At 30.9% G+C, this 18,192-nt stretch overlaps 2 protein-coding genes across 5 annotated transcripts; one reads left to right on the plus strand and one right to left on the minus strand.

The window, feature by feature from the left end:
* Positions 1-118: 118 nt before the first annotated feature.
* On the minus strand, positions 119-2,837 carry LOC129291430 (uncharacterized). 4 transcript variants are annotated; one of them, XM_054928764.1, is made up of 4 exons: positions 2,385-2,834; positions 1,585-1,713; positions 843-1,020; positions 119-453 (listed from the first exon to the last, which is right to left on the minus strand). In XM_054928764.1, exons 1-3 carry the CDS (start codon positions 2,721-2,723, stop codon positions 850-852), a joined length of 639 nt encoding a protein of 212 aa, XP_054784739.1. In that variant the 5' UTR covers positions 2,724-2,834; the 3' UTR covers positions 119-453; positions 843-849. The 4 variants fall into 4 exon arrangements, with proteins under 4 accessions (XP_054784739.1, XP_054784740.1, XP_054784742.1 ...); XM_054928765.1 differs by lacking the exon at positions 119-453 and adding an exon at positions 556-710; XM_054928767.1 differs by lacking the exons at positions 119-453; positions 843-1,020 and adding an exon at positions 1,027-1,162 and having other exon boundaries at positions 2,385-2,837.
* Positions 2,838-8,687: 5,850 nt separating this feature from the next.
* Positions 8,688-12,530, plus strand: LOC129291428 (bifunctional L-3-cyanoalanine synthase/cysteine synthase 1, mitochondrial). The gene is made up of 10 exons (XM_054928760.1): positions 8,688-9,182; positions 9,634-9,743; positions 9,904-9,961; positions 10,205-10,468; positions 10,660-10,797; positions 10,891-10,942; positions 11,205-11,284; positions 11,384-11,443; positions 11,686-11,766; positions 11,967-12,530. The coding sequence occupies exons 1-10, from the start codon at positions 9,003-9,005 to the stop codon at positions 12,063-12,065; spliced, it is 1,122 nt and encodes a 373-aa protein (XP_054784735.1). The 5' UTR covers positions 8,688-9,002; the 3' UTR covers positions 12,066-12,530.
* The last annotated feature ends 5,662 nt before the right edge of the window (positions 12,531-18,192 follow it).

Below are 18,192 nucleotides of genomic sequence, written 5' to 3' on the forward strand. Positions count from 1 at the left end.
TTTTCCAATTCTAACAACAATGAGAATTCTAAATCCACGAACACAAGGCTTTCCCATTATAGATATCTTTACCTTATGATGTGATGAACTAGATATTATCATCTAAGGCTAGTTTAAGTATTAAAAATAAGGCGGTGAAATGTGAGTAAAGATATAAAGCTCAAATCCTCCTAATGTCAGCCCAAAAAAAAAACTTGATAAACTATTGAAGTTGATAAGTCTACACAGTGATTGTTGCTTTGTTACAAGTCTAACATCCGGGAGTCTCATGGGTGATGTAGGGCTTATACGTGTGAAGAACTCTCCCACCAAATTAGTCTTTTTGGATGGACTCTCCCTCTAAACTTGTGCTCGTTACATTGGTGCTTTCATTGAAAGGTCGGTATCACAAAAAGCGCTGCTCACAGAGAGTTCTGACCGACAGAAGGTCGAGTGAAGTGTCATGGAGTGAAGCTGCAGGAGAATCAGCTCTTGAGGGGGTGGCATTATTACAAGTCTCACAACGGAAAGTTTAAGAAGCAATAATGTGACAAGCAAAAACCTAAAAGGAAAACCTATTCCAAAAGATTAATTTATTAGAAAAGAGAGTCTTTTGAAATTATAAACATTACATCACTTGTGAAGCTTTTGAATATGAAACTTGTGATATGCTTTTAGCAACGTGGAACTTCATCAACAAGGACTACTCTATACACCCACCGACACCCAATCTGAAAAGTAATGCATTCACTTCAAAAAGGTTGAATAGCGAGGGATTGTAAAATTGATGAACATGGTGGTTAATATTCAAGAAAAGAGACACGTCAATTTCTGTCATTTTCTCCAGAGAATTATCGCCATACCGCTTAACTACAAGTCCTCTTTTATTTGTGCATCACTTTCCCGAGAATCAGCGTCATCTGCTTTGTTTTCCTCACTTTTAAGCACCTCATCTAGAGGAGGATCTCCAGGCCTTCGAAAAACTTGATCCCCAATCTTCATCTCATATGCCTCTGGTTCGTCCAAGATAAATTCCTTCAACTGATAACATAATACGCTAATGAGATTATATGGACACAAAAAGCATCACTACAGCCCAAATCTCGAGATGCAGAAAATTTGTTTATCATCCATTTCCTCTAAACTTGAATTTGAGGGATACGGAGAGAAAAACCAAATCCTTCTGCTGCACAAAAAAACAGAATATACAATATCCATAACGTCTTTGATATAATTAGCCACTGTTTTTTTTTAATTATTTTTTTTAATAGGAAGCGAATTATCTTGTGCCATATCCTCATTGCCTCTACCTTCCTATAATTTAGTAAATGCCTAAACCAGACCTCTCTCGTTTTCTTCCACTTTCCTCTATCTAAACACACCTTCAAACCTGCTCATCACAAAAAGGATGAAACAAAAATACTAAACATTCATTGTTCAAAGTTTATCTGGATTTAGAAAAGGGTAGCAGTTTGCAGATTGTCACAACTGATCACTCAAATAATCGTTAGCAGCTTTTTTTCCCCTGTTGTCTACTGTATTTATATTTAAAATTAAAAGACAAGAAATCAAAAGGATATAACCAAGGGAGAAGAAATAACATACTTCTTCAAGGTCTTTGCCAGACTCCATGTTGAACATGACTGTGCTCAGATCAACACCCATGAACCTTGCGCCAACAGCTCCACTTCTCATCATTTCAGTCCATTTCTTTGCAATGTTGCCCACTGTTTCCTGAAATTAGGCATAAATTATATTTCTATTACAAAGTAGACAATAAGGTATGGAAAATGAGAAATTAGAAGTTAAAATTCTCTTGAATGTTGAGACAGTAAGCAAGCTACAATTTCACACCTTCCAACTAAATATCTACTATGGATGCAAGCCACTAAAAACTAGCGGAGACAAGGTTCCAGGTTCCAGCATGAAATCAAAACCATCGCGACCTTAAATTAATAAAAATTCCTCTCTATAATCCCAATATCCCAAGAACAAAGCATGATGGCAGATTCATATTCTTAAACCCTGAGGCCTGAGCTTGGTTTCTCACTGGACTATGAAACACTAATGCTGCAATAACTTCTACGTATGTCACTAGTATCACACATGAGATCACACTTAGAATTACCCTACAACACCAAATATTTTGTCAAGTTGCAGTCGCGGTATTGTTTAGTTTCCAACACATTATATGCCAGCCAGTACTCTTGCAGCTCGTTAGATCACACTTAGATTTAATTCAAGGTTGCTAAACAGGGGTGTCAAAGACCAGAAACTAAACCGCGGTCCAATTCCATGTTACAAAGCCGAAATCCAGTGACCATAATGAGCGAAATCGGCGTCGAATCCAAATTCTAGCTCCAGTCTAGTTATTAAACAAGAGGGATACAAGCGAATGTGTTTACCGGAGTCCGTTGAACCCCCAGCCGGAGCTTAACGAATCCGATAGCGGGACCCGAGTGTCGCTTGGCCATCTCAGCTTGGATCTGGGAGATGTCCATGTTGGAGAAACCATCGGGCGGCGGGAGATCGAACTCGGAAGAGGGTGTGGATTTCTTGCCCCATTGTCTCCAGATATCGTCCTCTTCGTCGTCGATGACGTCGTCCAAATCGTCAGGGATGTGGACTCGTCGCTTGGTGCCGTTGGCGAATCGGACAAATTGAGGACTGGGGGGAAGGAGGAGCAGAGAAAGAAGGAGAAGGGAGAGGAAAAGGAAGGGAGGAGAGCTCGTAGTGGGTTTCATAAAGAGGAATTGGATCCAAGAAGTGCAAAGCTGAGAGAGGACACAGCTTGCCAGGGAGATGAGAGAAATCTTCTATATACAGAGGGAGGTTCTTCGTTGGTAAAGAGCGTGCCATTTGCATTGCTGGCTAGCTAGTAGCATAGCACCAGTGATCATTATTTCTCATGGGATACTTTTTATTAAATTTTAGAAAAATTATTTTTTTAAATTCTTTAATTTTTAACTCATTTATAACTCAATCTCTCAATTATAACTCGTTACAACTCAATTCTTCAACTACAATTTACTATAACTCAATCCATCAACTTTTGATTCACTTGTAATTTGATTCTAATTTTTCAATTTTTTAAAAAAAATTTCTTATTAAATAAAAGGGATAAAAAAATGCTCATATTTTTATTCTCAAATACCCTCCTCTTGCTTTATAATGTAAGATTTAAATTAACATAAAAAAAATTAACAAAAGTTGATGAGCTGAATTATAAGTGAGTAAAAAATTGAGGGAATGAGTTATAAGCAAATTATAGTTGAGGGACTAAATCACAACGAGTCATAGTTGAGGAATTGAGTTACAAGTGAATTAAAAGTTGAAAGACTAAAAGATTAATTTTTCTTAAATTTTCTTATGGTGCATTTGGATTAATGAAAATTTGGATCAATTTTTTTATTTAAATACACAATAAAAGTTTAATTTCAAATTTATTTTGAACTACTATAATTTTTTGTAATTTTAATCATCTTTATAGCCTAATCATTTAAAATTTTAGTCATTACAAACATCTTACTCTCTTCACATTTTCACTATTAATATTTTTATGGTTCTTATATATTTTCTCATCTTTCATCAATAAAAAATATAAATAAATTCTATATTTTAACATTTTTATTTTTATTTCAAATATCAATTCATTTCTTCTCATCTAAAATTTTTTTAAACTACACAAGTAAAAAAAAATTAATGTATGAATTTCAAATATGAGATTTGAAATGTAAAATTTAAAATTTAAAATTAAAATTTATTAATGCAAACACTGTCTTAAATTGTTACAAGATTATTTAAGAGTGAAATTAAAATTCAATTTTTGAAGCCCAAAATACATGCAAACTTGTAATTTAATTACCTTGTAGAATAACTTATTTTCATCTGGGTTTGAATTGTAGTTGTCTATAATTTTTTAAAGAAAAAAGTAATTATTTAATTCTTAAAGTTTTAACTCAATTATTACCTAGTCTTTAAAATGTGACTCAATGTAAATCATTCCTTCAAATTTAATGGAATTGCCCTAATGAATTACAAGGGAAATTAAATGGTCAATTTGTGTCTGAATAGTGTTATCTTGTGCATAATTGTTCTATTGAATGTTTGTCGGTCTATTGAACTTAGTTCAAATCTCACTAAAGACTAATGACATGCAATTTGGGTTTAAAGCACTTAGAGGCATGTTAAACTTGAAAATGTAGTCTTTTGAAATCTAAGTATCTAACTTTTAAACGAGTTATATTTTTTGTGTGAAACATATATTATTAGCTAGATTATTGAGTAAACTTGTATGGATATTTAAATCACTTTGATCAAAGGTTAAACAGAGCAACCGCGTGTACCAAAAAATTTGTCTTTGAATGTTGTCATGAAATGCTATGAGCGCTATAATAAAAAATATCATGTCCCGCGGTGCATTGTATCATAACAGCTGGTTGCAACTAATGGTGACCTGGTCACAACTTACTCCTTCTATGTCATTGGTTACAACAGATGTGTTAGTGAGGGAAAAAATTATTGTTTTGCCCTTGCTTTGAATTATTCTTTTCACTGTAATCCTTATGCTTCCATGAGGTATTTAACTTTGATTTTAATCACGTATCCAATTTTTTTAAAAGGATTTTTGATGGAATCCTAATTTTCAATGATTTAAAATCATTTTATCAAATCCTTGTTTTTATTGTGATGAGTCGTTGGGATAAGTGAGTTCCTAATAATGATTAAAAAATTATATATATGATATATTCTAGTAATGTCAATGAAACATTATATGAATTGTTAGTTATAACTTGAAGCTATTAATTATGTAGATAATTATTATTTTTTCACCAACTAAAAAGTCGATTAATCAAAACTATTCCTCGATGGTTTTGGCTGAACAGTAACTTCGATGATGTGTTCACACTTTTTGGAGCACCATGCATCCCAACTTCACTTGGATCCCGTGGAAAAAATATTGACCCGACACATTCTCAATCACGTGGGATCCATGTGACTCCGACAAGGATAACATGTTAGCAAACTCCAACTCAATTGGCTCACATCATTGCCACATAGGATAAGTTATAAAGGATAAAATGAGTTATCGAAGATATAGGAAGTAAGTTATAATTTGGTTAAATTTTAGGGATTGGACCATATTGAATTAAACTTCACTGAGTCATAATCAATTTAAAACTTGATGGACTAGCTTATCAATTTTTCTTTTCTGAATTTATGTAGTTTGCATGTTTTGAATGAGAGATGAAAGCGAAATTCAAACTAATGGATCTGCCTTTTTCGGATAATGGCTTAAAACTTCATTATTTTATTTGTGTTTTAAATATTTTCATTTCAAGCCTTTTAACTTCAATAATTTCATCTCAGAAGTGAAAAATGATTAGAGCATTAATTTAAGCTGGTTGGATTTGATTTGCACAGGGCTTATTTTAACTAACCCAAACTTATTAAAAAAAAATACCGATATGACTAAGTACTCTACCAATACCTTCAGGCTTTGGGTTTATCTAGGTAGACCTGAATACCATAATTCCAAAAAAAAAAATCATTTAAAAAGGAATCAAATTTTTACACTAAAACTAATTATTTTTATTATTGTCAAAAAATATATAATATATTTTTTATGATATATAAAAATGTAGAAGACTTAATTTTTCTGTAAAAAAATTATGTGTCTTAAAGTTTAAAAATTAAGATTAAAATATATTTTAAATATTATTTTAAGATACATAATAAATTAAAAATAATAAAAAATTATAGCAATATCACTATTTTTAATTTTTTAAATAATATATATAATAATGTAGTCAAACATATGGTCATTCAATATAAAATAAAATAAATTTTAAAATATTAATTATTATTTAATATGTTTTATAATTTTCTAAAAAATGAAAAAAATGTTATTTGGATATTTGAGCCAAGTTTAAAACCAACTAAGTTTTGCTCAAATTTTTTTAAGTTTATTTAAGCCAATCCAAATAAGCTCAAACATTAAAAAAATATTATTTTTCAAAACCTTATTCTAATTTTTTTTTTTGGACTTATATGGCAAGGCTCATCAAGTTCGGCTTGAATTATCCAATATAAAAATCCAGTTCAAAATGAGCTATAAATTCCACCCATAGACAACAAGCCTAGTTTAGCTTTCAGTTGTTTCTTTTTTTTTATTTATATTGTTTTTTATATGGCTTGGCTCATTAAGTTTGGCTTGAATTATTCAGTATAGAAATCCAGTTGAAAATGAAAAAGAAATTCCACCTGTAGACAGCAAGCACAACAAGCCTAGTTTAGCTATCGTTGTTTCTTTTCTTCTATTTAAATCGAAACTTCATTTATTTATGATATTGGTGAAACTTACTTCTCATATTTAAAAAAAAAAATTCACCTATTTATATTTTAACTGATTTATTTCAGTTTTCCAACTTCAGCTACACGGGCCCTGTTAGTTACCCCCTGGAGTTCAAACTTTTGAAATTGAACACGACATTTAAATTCATCTAGCTTCAAAATAAGCATAAAATAATACAGATTTTTAAAAATTCTTTTCATTAAATAACTGTAAAGAGAGAGAAAATATAACGAGGAAATAAGAATGATAATGAAAAAGTAATGAAGTTTTATTTTTATCAAATTGTTTTAAATAGCATTTAGATTGATGGATTTAAAAATTGAAATCTTACATTTTAAATCTCACATTTGAAATTGTTATATTTAATTTTTTTGTTTAAATAATTCAAAAAATTTAAATAAAAAAAATAAATTAAAATATTCATAAATTTAGGTAGTATTTTTAGGGTCTGTTTGGTTCGAAAAGAAGGAAGAGGAGGAGAGGGGAGGTGAGGGGAGAGGAGGGAAGGGAAGGAGAGGGGGAGGAGGGGGAAGGGAGGGAAGGGGAACTCCCCCCCAATTTGGAGGGGAGGCTTTGGAAGGGAGGGGAGGGAAAATTTTTAAAATTTTCCCTCCCCTCCTCCTAACTAAATGAGGGAAGGGGAGGGGAGGGGCTTCCCTCCTCCTAACCAAATGAGGGGAGGGAAAAGGAGCCCCTCCCCTCCCCTCCCCTTCCCCTCAACCAAACGGGGCCTTAGACACAGAATCACCTTCAAAATTATATTCTAAATTGAGATGGAGACTTACAACCTTGTGTTAGTTTGATTTTAAACCAAACTGTGCCTTTAATTCTGATTTTAAAGTTTTGTTCTGGTGGGGTGGGGTGGGGTGGGGAGTTCAGAACTCAAAATCACTTGATTTTTTTTTTAAAACCCACGACTGCTTTGTAAAATCAACGTAAAATATAAAGTATATATTACCAGAAGCTGTGATTAATTCGTGAATAATATTATTTATTTTTTTAAATTTCATGGAATACGGAGGACCAACATCTACTTTGTACAATTTGTTGGAATAATAATGATCATAATCTGAATGTAGAAAGAAAAAAAACGCAAGGGATGATACAGTTAGAGGGGGCTGGTTTGGACTTCAGAGGCTATGTTCGATGCATCGAAAATGGAATGAAGAGAGGGCGTCTAGGAAATTAGGAATAACTGAATAGGAGAGCTTTCTTAATTTGACCGTTGCTCTTTCCAAATGGCGACACATTCACTGAATCACACGTTATGTGTCGTGTAAAAGTTTATTTACTCACACTTCACATCACGCTCGCTGTTTCCATTTTCACCGTTTGGCGAATAAACGTATCACTAACATAACTCTACACAAGTTCCATTTACATCTACAAATTAAATATAATTATAATTATAAATCATGCATGTTTGGTGAGAAACCTTTGCACACGTTTTCTCTTTTCTTCTCCATGAGATATATCGATGTCTTTCGAGTATATCACGATCAATTCATTGACGCAGCCAAATACGTTTTAATTCAGACTGAATTATAAAATACACTAAAATAGAGTCATATAAGAAAATATATTGAAAACATAAACTTTTATATATTTTTCATTATCTTTTCTTGAAACTAATATACTATCATATATATATATATTTTAATTTTTTTAACATTATATGTCATTATACATAATTAATCATCTATTTTTTTTTTTTACTCTTGAGGCAAGGATCTCCCTTAATAAGTCAATTGTACATTTGAGAAAAAAGCCTAAGTAGTCAATAATGATGGTTACTTGATCATATGACAAACTTACTCTACGTTTAATTTCACTTTTGTAAATCGATAATAGATGAAAAAGAGTGATGCACCCCCGTGGCTTTACTGACTTCTGGCCGCAAGAAAAGTTGCTTTTGCACCCTTGGATGAATTTGCAAGGTGTCCACTATTTGATTTCGACATATCATTAATCTTATCCAATTAATTAATTGGCTGACGAAATCCGGAATTGATGTTATTTTGTACTGTAATTTTAAGAAGTATTTTCTTTTTCATTTTTATCCTTACATAAATGATGCTTCTTTAATTGAATCCATTCGCATTATAGATGATAGTTGGTGGTCAGCCAAGGACGAAAGGAAAAAATATGTTAATTTTTTATGAGTTTTTGAAAAAGGAAACTAAATTTTCTTATTATATTATGAAGAATTTATTTACTTAACGTGAGACCATGTGGCATCAAATGCGGTGTCAGAAATACCTTGAATCTTGAAACGATTGCATATTTTAGAAGTTCCAAACTTGAGACCCAAATATCTCTCCTTCATTTTAAATGTATTATATTCAGCACGAGGGAGAGTAATTCGCTATTCTGTGGCGGTTAGCCGCCGAAAGGCCGGCGGCTTTTAACGTCGGGCCAAAAACACACAAAAGGCGTCAGCGACAAGATACAAGTCCAGGCCACCAAAAACACATTCAACGTGAAATCGAATCCATCACTGGATGGACCTTGAGATTCGTTTCACGAGAGCCTTATAAATCAACGAGCCTCCTCATAATCGAGCCATCTCCATCTCCTTCCTTTGTTATATAATTTTAAGTTTTGCCCCGCTGCAACAGAAAGCAGCACTAATCACTAATCACACTGAAGCTAAGCTCCTCCTCCATTCATGGCTGCTCTAAGGACCTTCCTCAAGAAAAGGCCTTCCCTTTCTGCTCACACTGACCACTCTTCGTTCACTAGACTGTTCTCCACCGAGCCCATCATTGATTCTCCTTCTCTTGCCCGGAGGATCAGAGATCTGCCCAAGGATCTTCCTGCCACCAACATCAAGAAGCATGTTTCCCAAGTAATGTTCTTTCTTCTATCTCCCTCTTTTTCTATACTTCCATGCAAATTTTCATCCTCTTGAAACCTCCCAGTCTTCAAATTTCCCATTACATTCACAGTATTTTGAGCTGGTTTGCATGTATTAGCTATTAATTGGCTGAACCCAACCACGGGAGGTTTTTCTCTTCTTTTCTTTGGTCAAACAATTACGAGAGTTTTTGTTGAGCGAATGGACATAGTAGCGCCTCCGTACTCGCTTCTCTTCTAGAGCGCTGATTTTGGCTATCAAGAGCTCTCGTAGCGAATGATTATTTAATTTATTACGAATGAATTATTCGATTTCTTTCTTATCAGCAAAACTTCAAGAGAGAAATCTTTTGGCAGAGCTATATATTGATTTTACCATTGTGTGCTGGAGGATTTTTTACAATTGATCATCAAGATCTGAAATAAAATATTTCTTATTTCAGCTGATTGGAAGAACACCGCTTGTTTATCTCAACAAAGTCACTGAAGGATGTGGAGCTTATATTGCTGTAAAGCAAGAGATGATGCAGCCCACTGCTAGCATCAAAGACAGGTCTATCCAAATTCTGTTGTTGTCCTATTTGAATTTCTTTTATGCATAAAGACAGGTCTATCCAAATTCTGTTGTTGTCCTATTTGAATTTCTTTTATGCATTTATTGGCCTTAATATCTGAAACTAACTTCATGGAGGTTTTATCTCTTTATTTTCCAGACCTGCTATGGCTATGATCAATGATGCAGAGAAAAAGAACCTGATATCTCCTGGGAAGGTTAGTTGACTCAATTCCAAAACCATATCAAGTGCCTGTCCAACAAGGAAGCAAAACCATGCTTCAGCAGAAGCAAGGAATTGGTGCTTTTGATGTGGATCAGTCGAACAACAAATTGCTTCATTGTTAAAGAGTTTACCTAAAAGTTAACATTTTGCACAGCAGCCAAACAAGCTCATGTTCTGTTTTACGTGCATGTTCATGGATAGCTATGCTGAAAGTTGCTATAAATTTTTGCTGTAGACTACTCTGATAGAGCCAACATCAGGCAATATGGGGATAAGTATGGCATTTATGGCAGCCATGAAAGGCTATAAGATGGTACTTACCATGCCTTCTTACACAAGCTTGGAAAGAAGGGTGACCATGAGAGCATTTGGAGCTGACTTGATCCTCACTGATCCAACCAAGGGAATGGGAGGAACGGTTAAGAAGGCTTATGAACTTCTTGAATCAACACCTAATGCTTTCATGCTTCAACAATTCTCAAACCCAGCTAATACTCAGGTATATGAATGATCCCGCTTGGAGATTTTTACGGAGAATTTGAGAATCATGTGAGCATGGGGAAAAAAAAATCTAATATTGTGGTGTTGAGCTCAAAAAAAGAATCCTCTTGTCATCTGCTGGTACAAAAATTAAGGGACAAGTATTGCTAGGTCAATTGTCCAAGTAAGTTTATTCAAAATGAATTGCAGGTGCATTTTGAAACAACTGGTCCAGAGATTTGGGAGGACACAAATGGACAAGTAGACATATTTGTGATGGGAATAGGTAGTGGAGGAACAGTTTCTGGAGTTGGACAATATCTTAAATCTAAAAATCCCAATGTCAAGGTAATGTTTAGTGATGATCGCTGTTAAATCATGTCATAAACTATTTGTTCTTAGACTTACTGATTGTAAATGAAATTTTTCTAATTACATTAGATATATGGAGTGGAGCCTGCTGAGAGTAATGTTCTGAATGGTGGTAAACCTGGTAAAGTTCATGCTTTTGCTGTCTTTTCTTCCCCAGAAAAATAAGTTGTAGAGAAGAATGTAATTATTCCTCTCATTAAAATTTATTTTTCATTACTCTGAACTTTATCAAGAACATGATAAAGGAGAGGAATTCCTACATCTTTCCTACAACCAAGCCATTAGGAATAAAAATGTAAACATGTCTGCGGACTTACAAGTGAGACCGAATTTTGACATCTATTTACAAGAAGTTAAAACTCTGATATTGTCAAATGAAATAGGTCCTCATGATATTACTGGAAATGGGGTTGGATTCAAACCAGACATATTGGACATGGATGTGATGGAGAAAGTTCTTGAAGTAAGTGCTATGAATTTTACTTCATCCCGGGCCCAGAGTTAGCCTGGTAATCTCTCTCCCTCCTCGTCTAAAACATGATTTGTGACTTTTATGTTGCAGGTTAGCAGTGATGATGCAGTTAACATGGCCAGAGAGCTGGCCTTGAAGGAAGGACTCATGGTAATCCACTCCTCTAGCCACAGTTATTTCATTTAGAAGCTTGAAACCTATGAAGTACAAACACTTGGAAAAATAAAAAGTATCTCAATCCAACACATATTGCACACTGGCACTAGACACAGCGCAGCACGACACAATGTAATGTCCCTTTCTGTGCTGTGTCAGTGTTCATATTTCTTGCCTTCCGATTCAGAATGTCTGAAGCTGTATTCGTATTTTTCTTTTCGGTTTGGTTTTCCCAGGTAGGGATATCATCTGGAGCTAATACAGTTGCAGCACTGAGATTGGCAAGGTTGCCAGAGAACAAGGGCAAACTGATAGTGGTAAGAACTGCACTCACAAGTTTAAATACAAGTTGACACAGTTTTTAACTATATCTAGACGATTTTTGGAGATGAATCGTGATTTAACACCAATTATTAGAACCATGCAATTATATGCACATTTACTGTTAATGTTTTCTTCCTTTCTTTCTTTTGTTGTTACTGATTCTCGTGATCATCAATGGTGGCTTGAATCTCAGACGGTTCATCCGAGTTTTGGGGAACGGTATCTGTCATCCGTCCTGTTCCAAGAACTTCGGAGAGAGGCCGAAAATATGCAGCCTGTGGCAGTGGATTAATTCATAAGAAGCACGTGTTGATACAGCCAGAAAGACTTGCTGTGGAAGTTTCATGTATCAGCATGCCTCTGTTACAATCCTCTTGGAGCAGTTGTCAACTGTGAAATTTGAGTTCATAATGCAAGCTAATTACGATTTTCCTGCCTCTTCCTTTTCCTTTTCCCCTGCAAATGTTGTAGTTTGAAGCAGCTTTTGTTTGGCCTGATGATTCAAGCAATTCAATCCACGTCTCTAAGAATGTGTGTCGTGTAAATGTCAATTTCAAGTTTGTCATAGGAAAAAAAAAAAAAAAAAGATGAAATACAGTCATATTGTTAGCCCTTTAAGGCTTGAAATCCAAACCCCAAATGTTGAGCCTTGAACCCTAAGCCCAACTCATCAACCCTCAATGTAATGTTTAGTACGAAATAAAGTGTCTCATATATTTCAGGGACTAATTTGTCAAAAATAATTTGTTTTGTCCAAGGCTAATCTTTAAACATACGATCAATTATTGTTGTCGATATATTAGCATCATCCTTTTTAGTTATCTAATGAACAGATTATAGGTGCAGTCATGCAAAAAAATTAATTTATTATATTAATTAATTTTCATGAGTACAAATTAACACCTAACATGGTAATATATATATATATATATATATATATATGTATGTATGTATGTATGTATGTATATGTCTATGAAGAGTAGCTCTTAGTGCATTTATTGCATTAAATATGTCTATCATGTTTGATTCACTAGAATATTCCCGTAAACACCTATTCAAAAATTTGCTGACATTGGACGCAGCTTTAAAATTCTAATATCAGTTAACAATTCAATCATGATTATGGTCAGATTAGGCTAGATATATACAATCATGTATAGAAAATTTAAAATTTCAATTATACATTAATTTTCTTTAGGAAGGAAAAAATTTATTTGAGATATTTTATTTTGATAATTTTGGTTGCTTCTTTGGTGTAAGCTAGATTGTAGTTCATCTCTGAAGGCGCTTGGTATGATTGATTAAGAGAGTTAAATTAATCCATTTTAAATTTTAAGTTCAAGTTTTATGATATATAATAATGTTAAATAAATATGTTAAAAGTATTTCTGAAATATTTGTGAGACCTCAGTTGATATAATAATAGATTAATAATAGTCTCACATAACAAATGTTTATACTAGTTTAGATGGGAGGTGGTAATACCTCATGATTTCTAAGATAATAGCTGGTGGAATAATTTTCAAAAAAAAAAAAAATCTCATCTCTATGAGAATACAGTGATTTAATAATCTCTCCAGTTCAAACTATAAGTATTTTTAACAAAAATTTGTATGCTAATAAATTCTTGTTCTCATATATATATATATATATATATATATATATATTTTACCCTTGGTTCTAATTTATGATAAGTAAGATGAAAGTCATAAATTTATTGACATGAGAATCTTGATTAATAAATATAATAGATAAAATAAAAAATTTACAAATGGTGAGTTACTTATATTTTGGACTGAAATTAGTAAAAAAAAATATTTATATTTTAAAATGGAAGGAGTAAATTTTCATTTTGCACGTAAAATAGGAAAAAGGTTATCTTATTTCATTTGTTCTAATGACATGGATTAATGTCTCATGGTACTTGCTGATCAAAACTAAAAAAGAAAAACAAAAAACAAAATAAAAGGAAAGAAAAAAGATGTCTCATGGTACTCATTGATGTCGTAAGAATCAACAGTATCGAATTAATTAGGTCTCGACACCAGTAAGGTTTTGTGCAGTCAAACTGTTGATGACATCCCCAAGGGGGTGGCATTAATCACACCATATCAAATCAGACAAGACACTCATGACTCTAATATTAATCATATTATCAACTTATTATAGGATCAACACAGGCAGAGTCATCTGTAACAAACAAGCTAGTTTCTTGGCTGCTTGACTGCTTCTCTAAGAACCATCATAAATGTGGTTCCAAACGTGTACCTAAACTTCATCATGAGTTCCTTATTTGCAAATACTGTTTGATTAATTGATATATACTCGTTTCGTTCTCAAATATAAAATGTAATTGAGGGATTTATTTTGGTTTTAATTTCTAAATGTAGGATCTCAATTTTCTCGTCTATTGTTTTTTCCCCTGAATTTTCCTAATTAATTCCATAATTTTTTCATTTTCCTTTTTTGGGTACCATTTTTTGCATTTTCTCTGTCTCTCTTATTTAGCACCCTCATTAAAAGAAATGTATTTTAGGGAAAATGACTCATTTTTTACTCAATAGTGACAAATAACTAACAAAATAAATTTTCTTAACCTCCATAAATTAATTAACTAGGTCTTGTATTCAACACTAGATGGAGTTCAAAGAAATGTTTTGATTCTAAATACTTTCCCTATCATAAATTATAAGACATTTTTATAGAAAATTCAGTGTTTCAACTTTGATAAAAATAAAATTTTATTAATAATTTTTTATATTATCATTTTTATTATATTTTCTCTCTTTAATATTCTTTCATAACCTTAATCCTCTTTATCTCCTTCATTTAATATTTTTCTCTTATATTACCCTCATCAATTGCAGAGTTTTTCTCATTCTCCGTCTTTGACGCATGATATTCGCATGTGTGTCTTAGGACAAGTAATTATCAATTTAACCAATTTTGTTAATGCATGTGAATTAGTTAACTAAGTATTATTCATTTCGTTGAGAATTACGAGATGTTTTTTTTTTTTTAGAGATATCACGTGTTAAAAATATAGGGCACTTCGGTATTTTCTAGGAGTAACTAGATTTTATGCCTCGTGCAATATATGAAATATTAATCCTCATTTTTTGTTTAAGGTGAATAAAAAAGGGGAAGAGAATATTTTAATGAGTTCAAATTTTTTTAAAAATGGACAGGTATGTTATAAAATTTTATTTTACAGGTGTAAAAGAAAATAAATAAGAAAATCAATTAGATACTTTCTAGCCACAATTCTCTATTTTTCTAAAATTGAAGTCGCGAAAATTTAAAATCCCACCGCCCAACCATTTTCTTTAATCCAGACAAAGTATAAAATTTCATAGAAGTGAAATTATTAGTAAATATTAATTTAATAATTTTATAAAAGTAATAATTTATATGAAAAGTGTGAAATAAAATTGTATATGTGTTATAGATAAATAACTATAATAATGAAAAATAACTGTATATTTTTATTCCCCCGTCAAACTTGTGATTGTAAAATAAAAATAAACAATGATTTCTTTTATCATAAATTTTATTATCTCATATATAATCGATTATAAATAACAATTTATTTTAATCTATAAATTGTTATATCCATGTAAATTAAAATTCTAAAATATATATCTTGCTTTAGAATTTTTTTTATTTAAAATTGTATCAACATCTTATTTTGTTTAAGTATTGGCTACCTATGCATAATAAGCATGTAGACAACAATAGGAGGATACAAATTAATTTCATTGAAAGAGATGCCTATATTTAATACTCGTACTTTAAATATAATTATTTTTAATAGAAAGATGCTTATGAGCAATACAAAAATAGATAATAATTTATTTTATTTTTATATAAATTATTTTAATATATGATATCATGTGCATAAAAAAATATAAACATATTTTCATATGTGATCCTGACATAAATTAAAATTTAAAAATATATTCTTGTTAAAAAGTTATTACTTGTAAATATAAATAACCACTTATTTTATTGTGAATCTGAATTAAAAATAAGCAAATTAAAAATACATCTTATGCATAAAAATAAGCAATTTATTTTATTCTATAATTTATTACCTTATGCATGCAGACCTAAATTTCAGTGGATGTAGACTTAAATTTTCATAATTTTTGAAAATTAAATTTATAATTTTATTATAAATTTTTTATTTACATTTTTATTACATGCTCGACATTCACCACTTACCACCACATTTACAATTAAAAGCTAGATAGATTAAAATAATTTTAAACCCATAATTGATTATAGTTTTTTGTAATATTTAATGTTGGCAACTTCAATATTTTAAAATAAAAGTTTAGGTTCATTGTAAAAATAACTGGATCATTGCATAACTATAATAATTTTTCTCAAATTTGGATTCATTAAATGACCTAAATCTACTCATTTAATGATTATATGAATTATATATATTGAATTATATTATTGCTTGAAAATTATTTAGATAAATTTTTTAATAAATTTTTAAAAAACTCTCATGGTCGGAACACTTCTCACATTCATTGTTTTCTTTAAAATATTTTACAACATTTCAATTATATTGAATAATTGTTATCATGCTACATGTGATACTTGTTAAGTGATATGGTTTGTTCTATTTATTAAATTCAAAGTTGATGTATCTCACAAAATCATTATGGTTCTATTACAATCTATTGATAAATTTTACCATATATCTTCTCCATTTTTAAATATAAGCAAATCTTTCACATGGATTGTTATTATTTTTCATTAGCAAGACAACAATTTTCAAAAAGTATTTGTGATGTCTTTCCTTAATTACTATCCATTAAACGATAGCATCATTGAGTCAGGGAGAAAATAAAATGTTAGTCGCAATTACATTTTAATCCAACCTTTTAAATTTCAAACATTATTATGAGGATTAATAAATTATTATGAGGATTAATAAAAGCAAACGGAAATAAATTGATTGATTTAAAATTTAAAATTTATTATTTAAATTTGTATGCTATATACAATTAATTATCTTATACATATATAAAATTGAAGCAATAAATGATAAGTCCCCCACATTTACCAAAAAAAAAAATCTAAATCTCATGCATATTATTTTTATCATGAGTTTTATATCCACAAATAATTTTTACTACAAGTTTCACACCTATTTTTTAATTTTTATTGTGAGTCTCACATATACTCAACATGTAAGAATTAATTTTTTTTTTAAAAAGATAAAGTGATGGTGCAGTTTAGCTAACTATAGATTAACAGTACTATGATCATGCACTTTACATATATATATAAATAGATTAATGATTTTTTTTGTTGCGAGCATGAGAATAAACTCGCACGCAATAGAAATTATTTTCTAAGTCGTTACATACTTATTTTATTAAAAAATATAAGGTATTTTTTAAAAAATTAAATATTAAAAAATGTAAGATATTTTTTATCTTTTGAAGTATAATTATTGTTTTTTTTTCTTTTCAAGAGTATCCTTATTGATAATAACTTTATATATATTATAGAGTATTTAATAGGGATGAATATGAAAAGATAGGGTTAATTTAAAAGTAGGTAACTATTTTATTGAGAGTGAGATTCAATTAAAAATGTCTTATATTTTTAAACGGATAAAGTATATAACATTCAACATTCAAACTTTCAACTATTTATTTAATCAATGAGTTCTTACTATTTATACCATCTTTAATTAGTTAATTAGATTTTTACCATTAATGTCCTTAATGAATATGTAAAATTAATTAGTTTTTCAAATTTATTTGTGACCTTATTAAATTAAAGATAGACATAGAAGGTGAAAATGATTTTTAATAATGTTAACCATCTTATTGAAAATAAAAGTTAATAAAAAATATCTTATAAGTACACATATCACTTGTTCACATGACTAAAGGCACTTGTTTATTTGGCCAAAAAAAAAGCACTTAAGTAACTTTTGGACCAAAAAATATTTTAAAAACAAGTGAAAACATATATCAGAATTCCAGTGATAACGCAATCTTTTTTTGTTTTTTTGTTTTTTATTGGGAAGAGATCATGAGTTTATATTCAACTTAGTAAGGTCTCGTTTGGTTCACTTAAAAATGGAACTGAAAAATGAGTTGGAAATGAAATTAGAAATTGAATTGAAGAATGTTAAGAAAAGCATCTTTAGTAGGTTAGAAAAATTTAATGGAATTTTAAAATAATTTTTATTTAATAAATTATTAAAAATCAAAAAAGACAATATTACCACACGACTAAAAGGCACGCGTCAAGCTTTCACACGCGTTAGAGTCTTCGAGTCCTGTCCATCTTAATTCTTACAGTGAATTAAATTGATAATGGATGGATGTACGACTGATAAATTTGTAAAACTTTCACTCCAGCGAAACATGCTTTGTTTCGGCATA

This window comes from Prosopis cineraria, unplaced genomic scaffold (genome assembly GCF_029017545.1).
Source record: "Prosopis cineraria cultivar Desert tree isolate PC_DT_omini unplaced genomic scaffold, ASM2901754v1 PC13, whole genome shotgun sequence".
NCBI classification, from domain to species: domain Eukaryota; kingdom Viridiplantae; phylum Streptophyta; class Magnoliopsida; order Fabales; family Fabaceae; genus Prosopis; species Prosopis cineraria.

Coding starts and splice junctions, on each gene's coding strand:
- LOC129291430 (XM_054928764.1), bottom strand. CDS start 2,723: ATGAAACCCACTACGAGCTCTCCTCCCTTCCTTTTCCTCTCCCTTCTC. Junction 1,714..2,384: donor TGGGGGTTCAACGGACTCCG/GTAAACACATTC, acceptor GCCTAATTTCAG/GAAACAGTGGGCAACATTGC. Junction 1,021..1,584: donor CTGGCAAAGACCTTGAAGAA/GTATGTTATTTC, acceptor TTATGTTATCAG/TTGAAGGAATTTATCTTGGA.
- LOC129291428 (XM_054928760.1), top strand. CDS start 9,003: ATGGCTGCTCTAAGGACCTTCCTCAAGAAAAGGCCTTCCCTTTCTGCT. Junction 9,183..9,633: donor TCAAGAAGCATGTTTCCCAA/GTAATGTTCTTT, acceptor TTCTTATTTCAG/CTGATTGGAAGAACACCGCT. Junction 9,744..9,903: donor ACTGCTAGCATCAAAGACAG/GTCTATCCAAAT, acceptor TTTATTTTCCAG/ACCTGCTATGGCTATGATCA.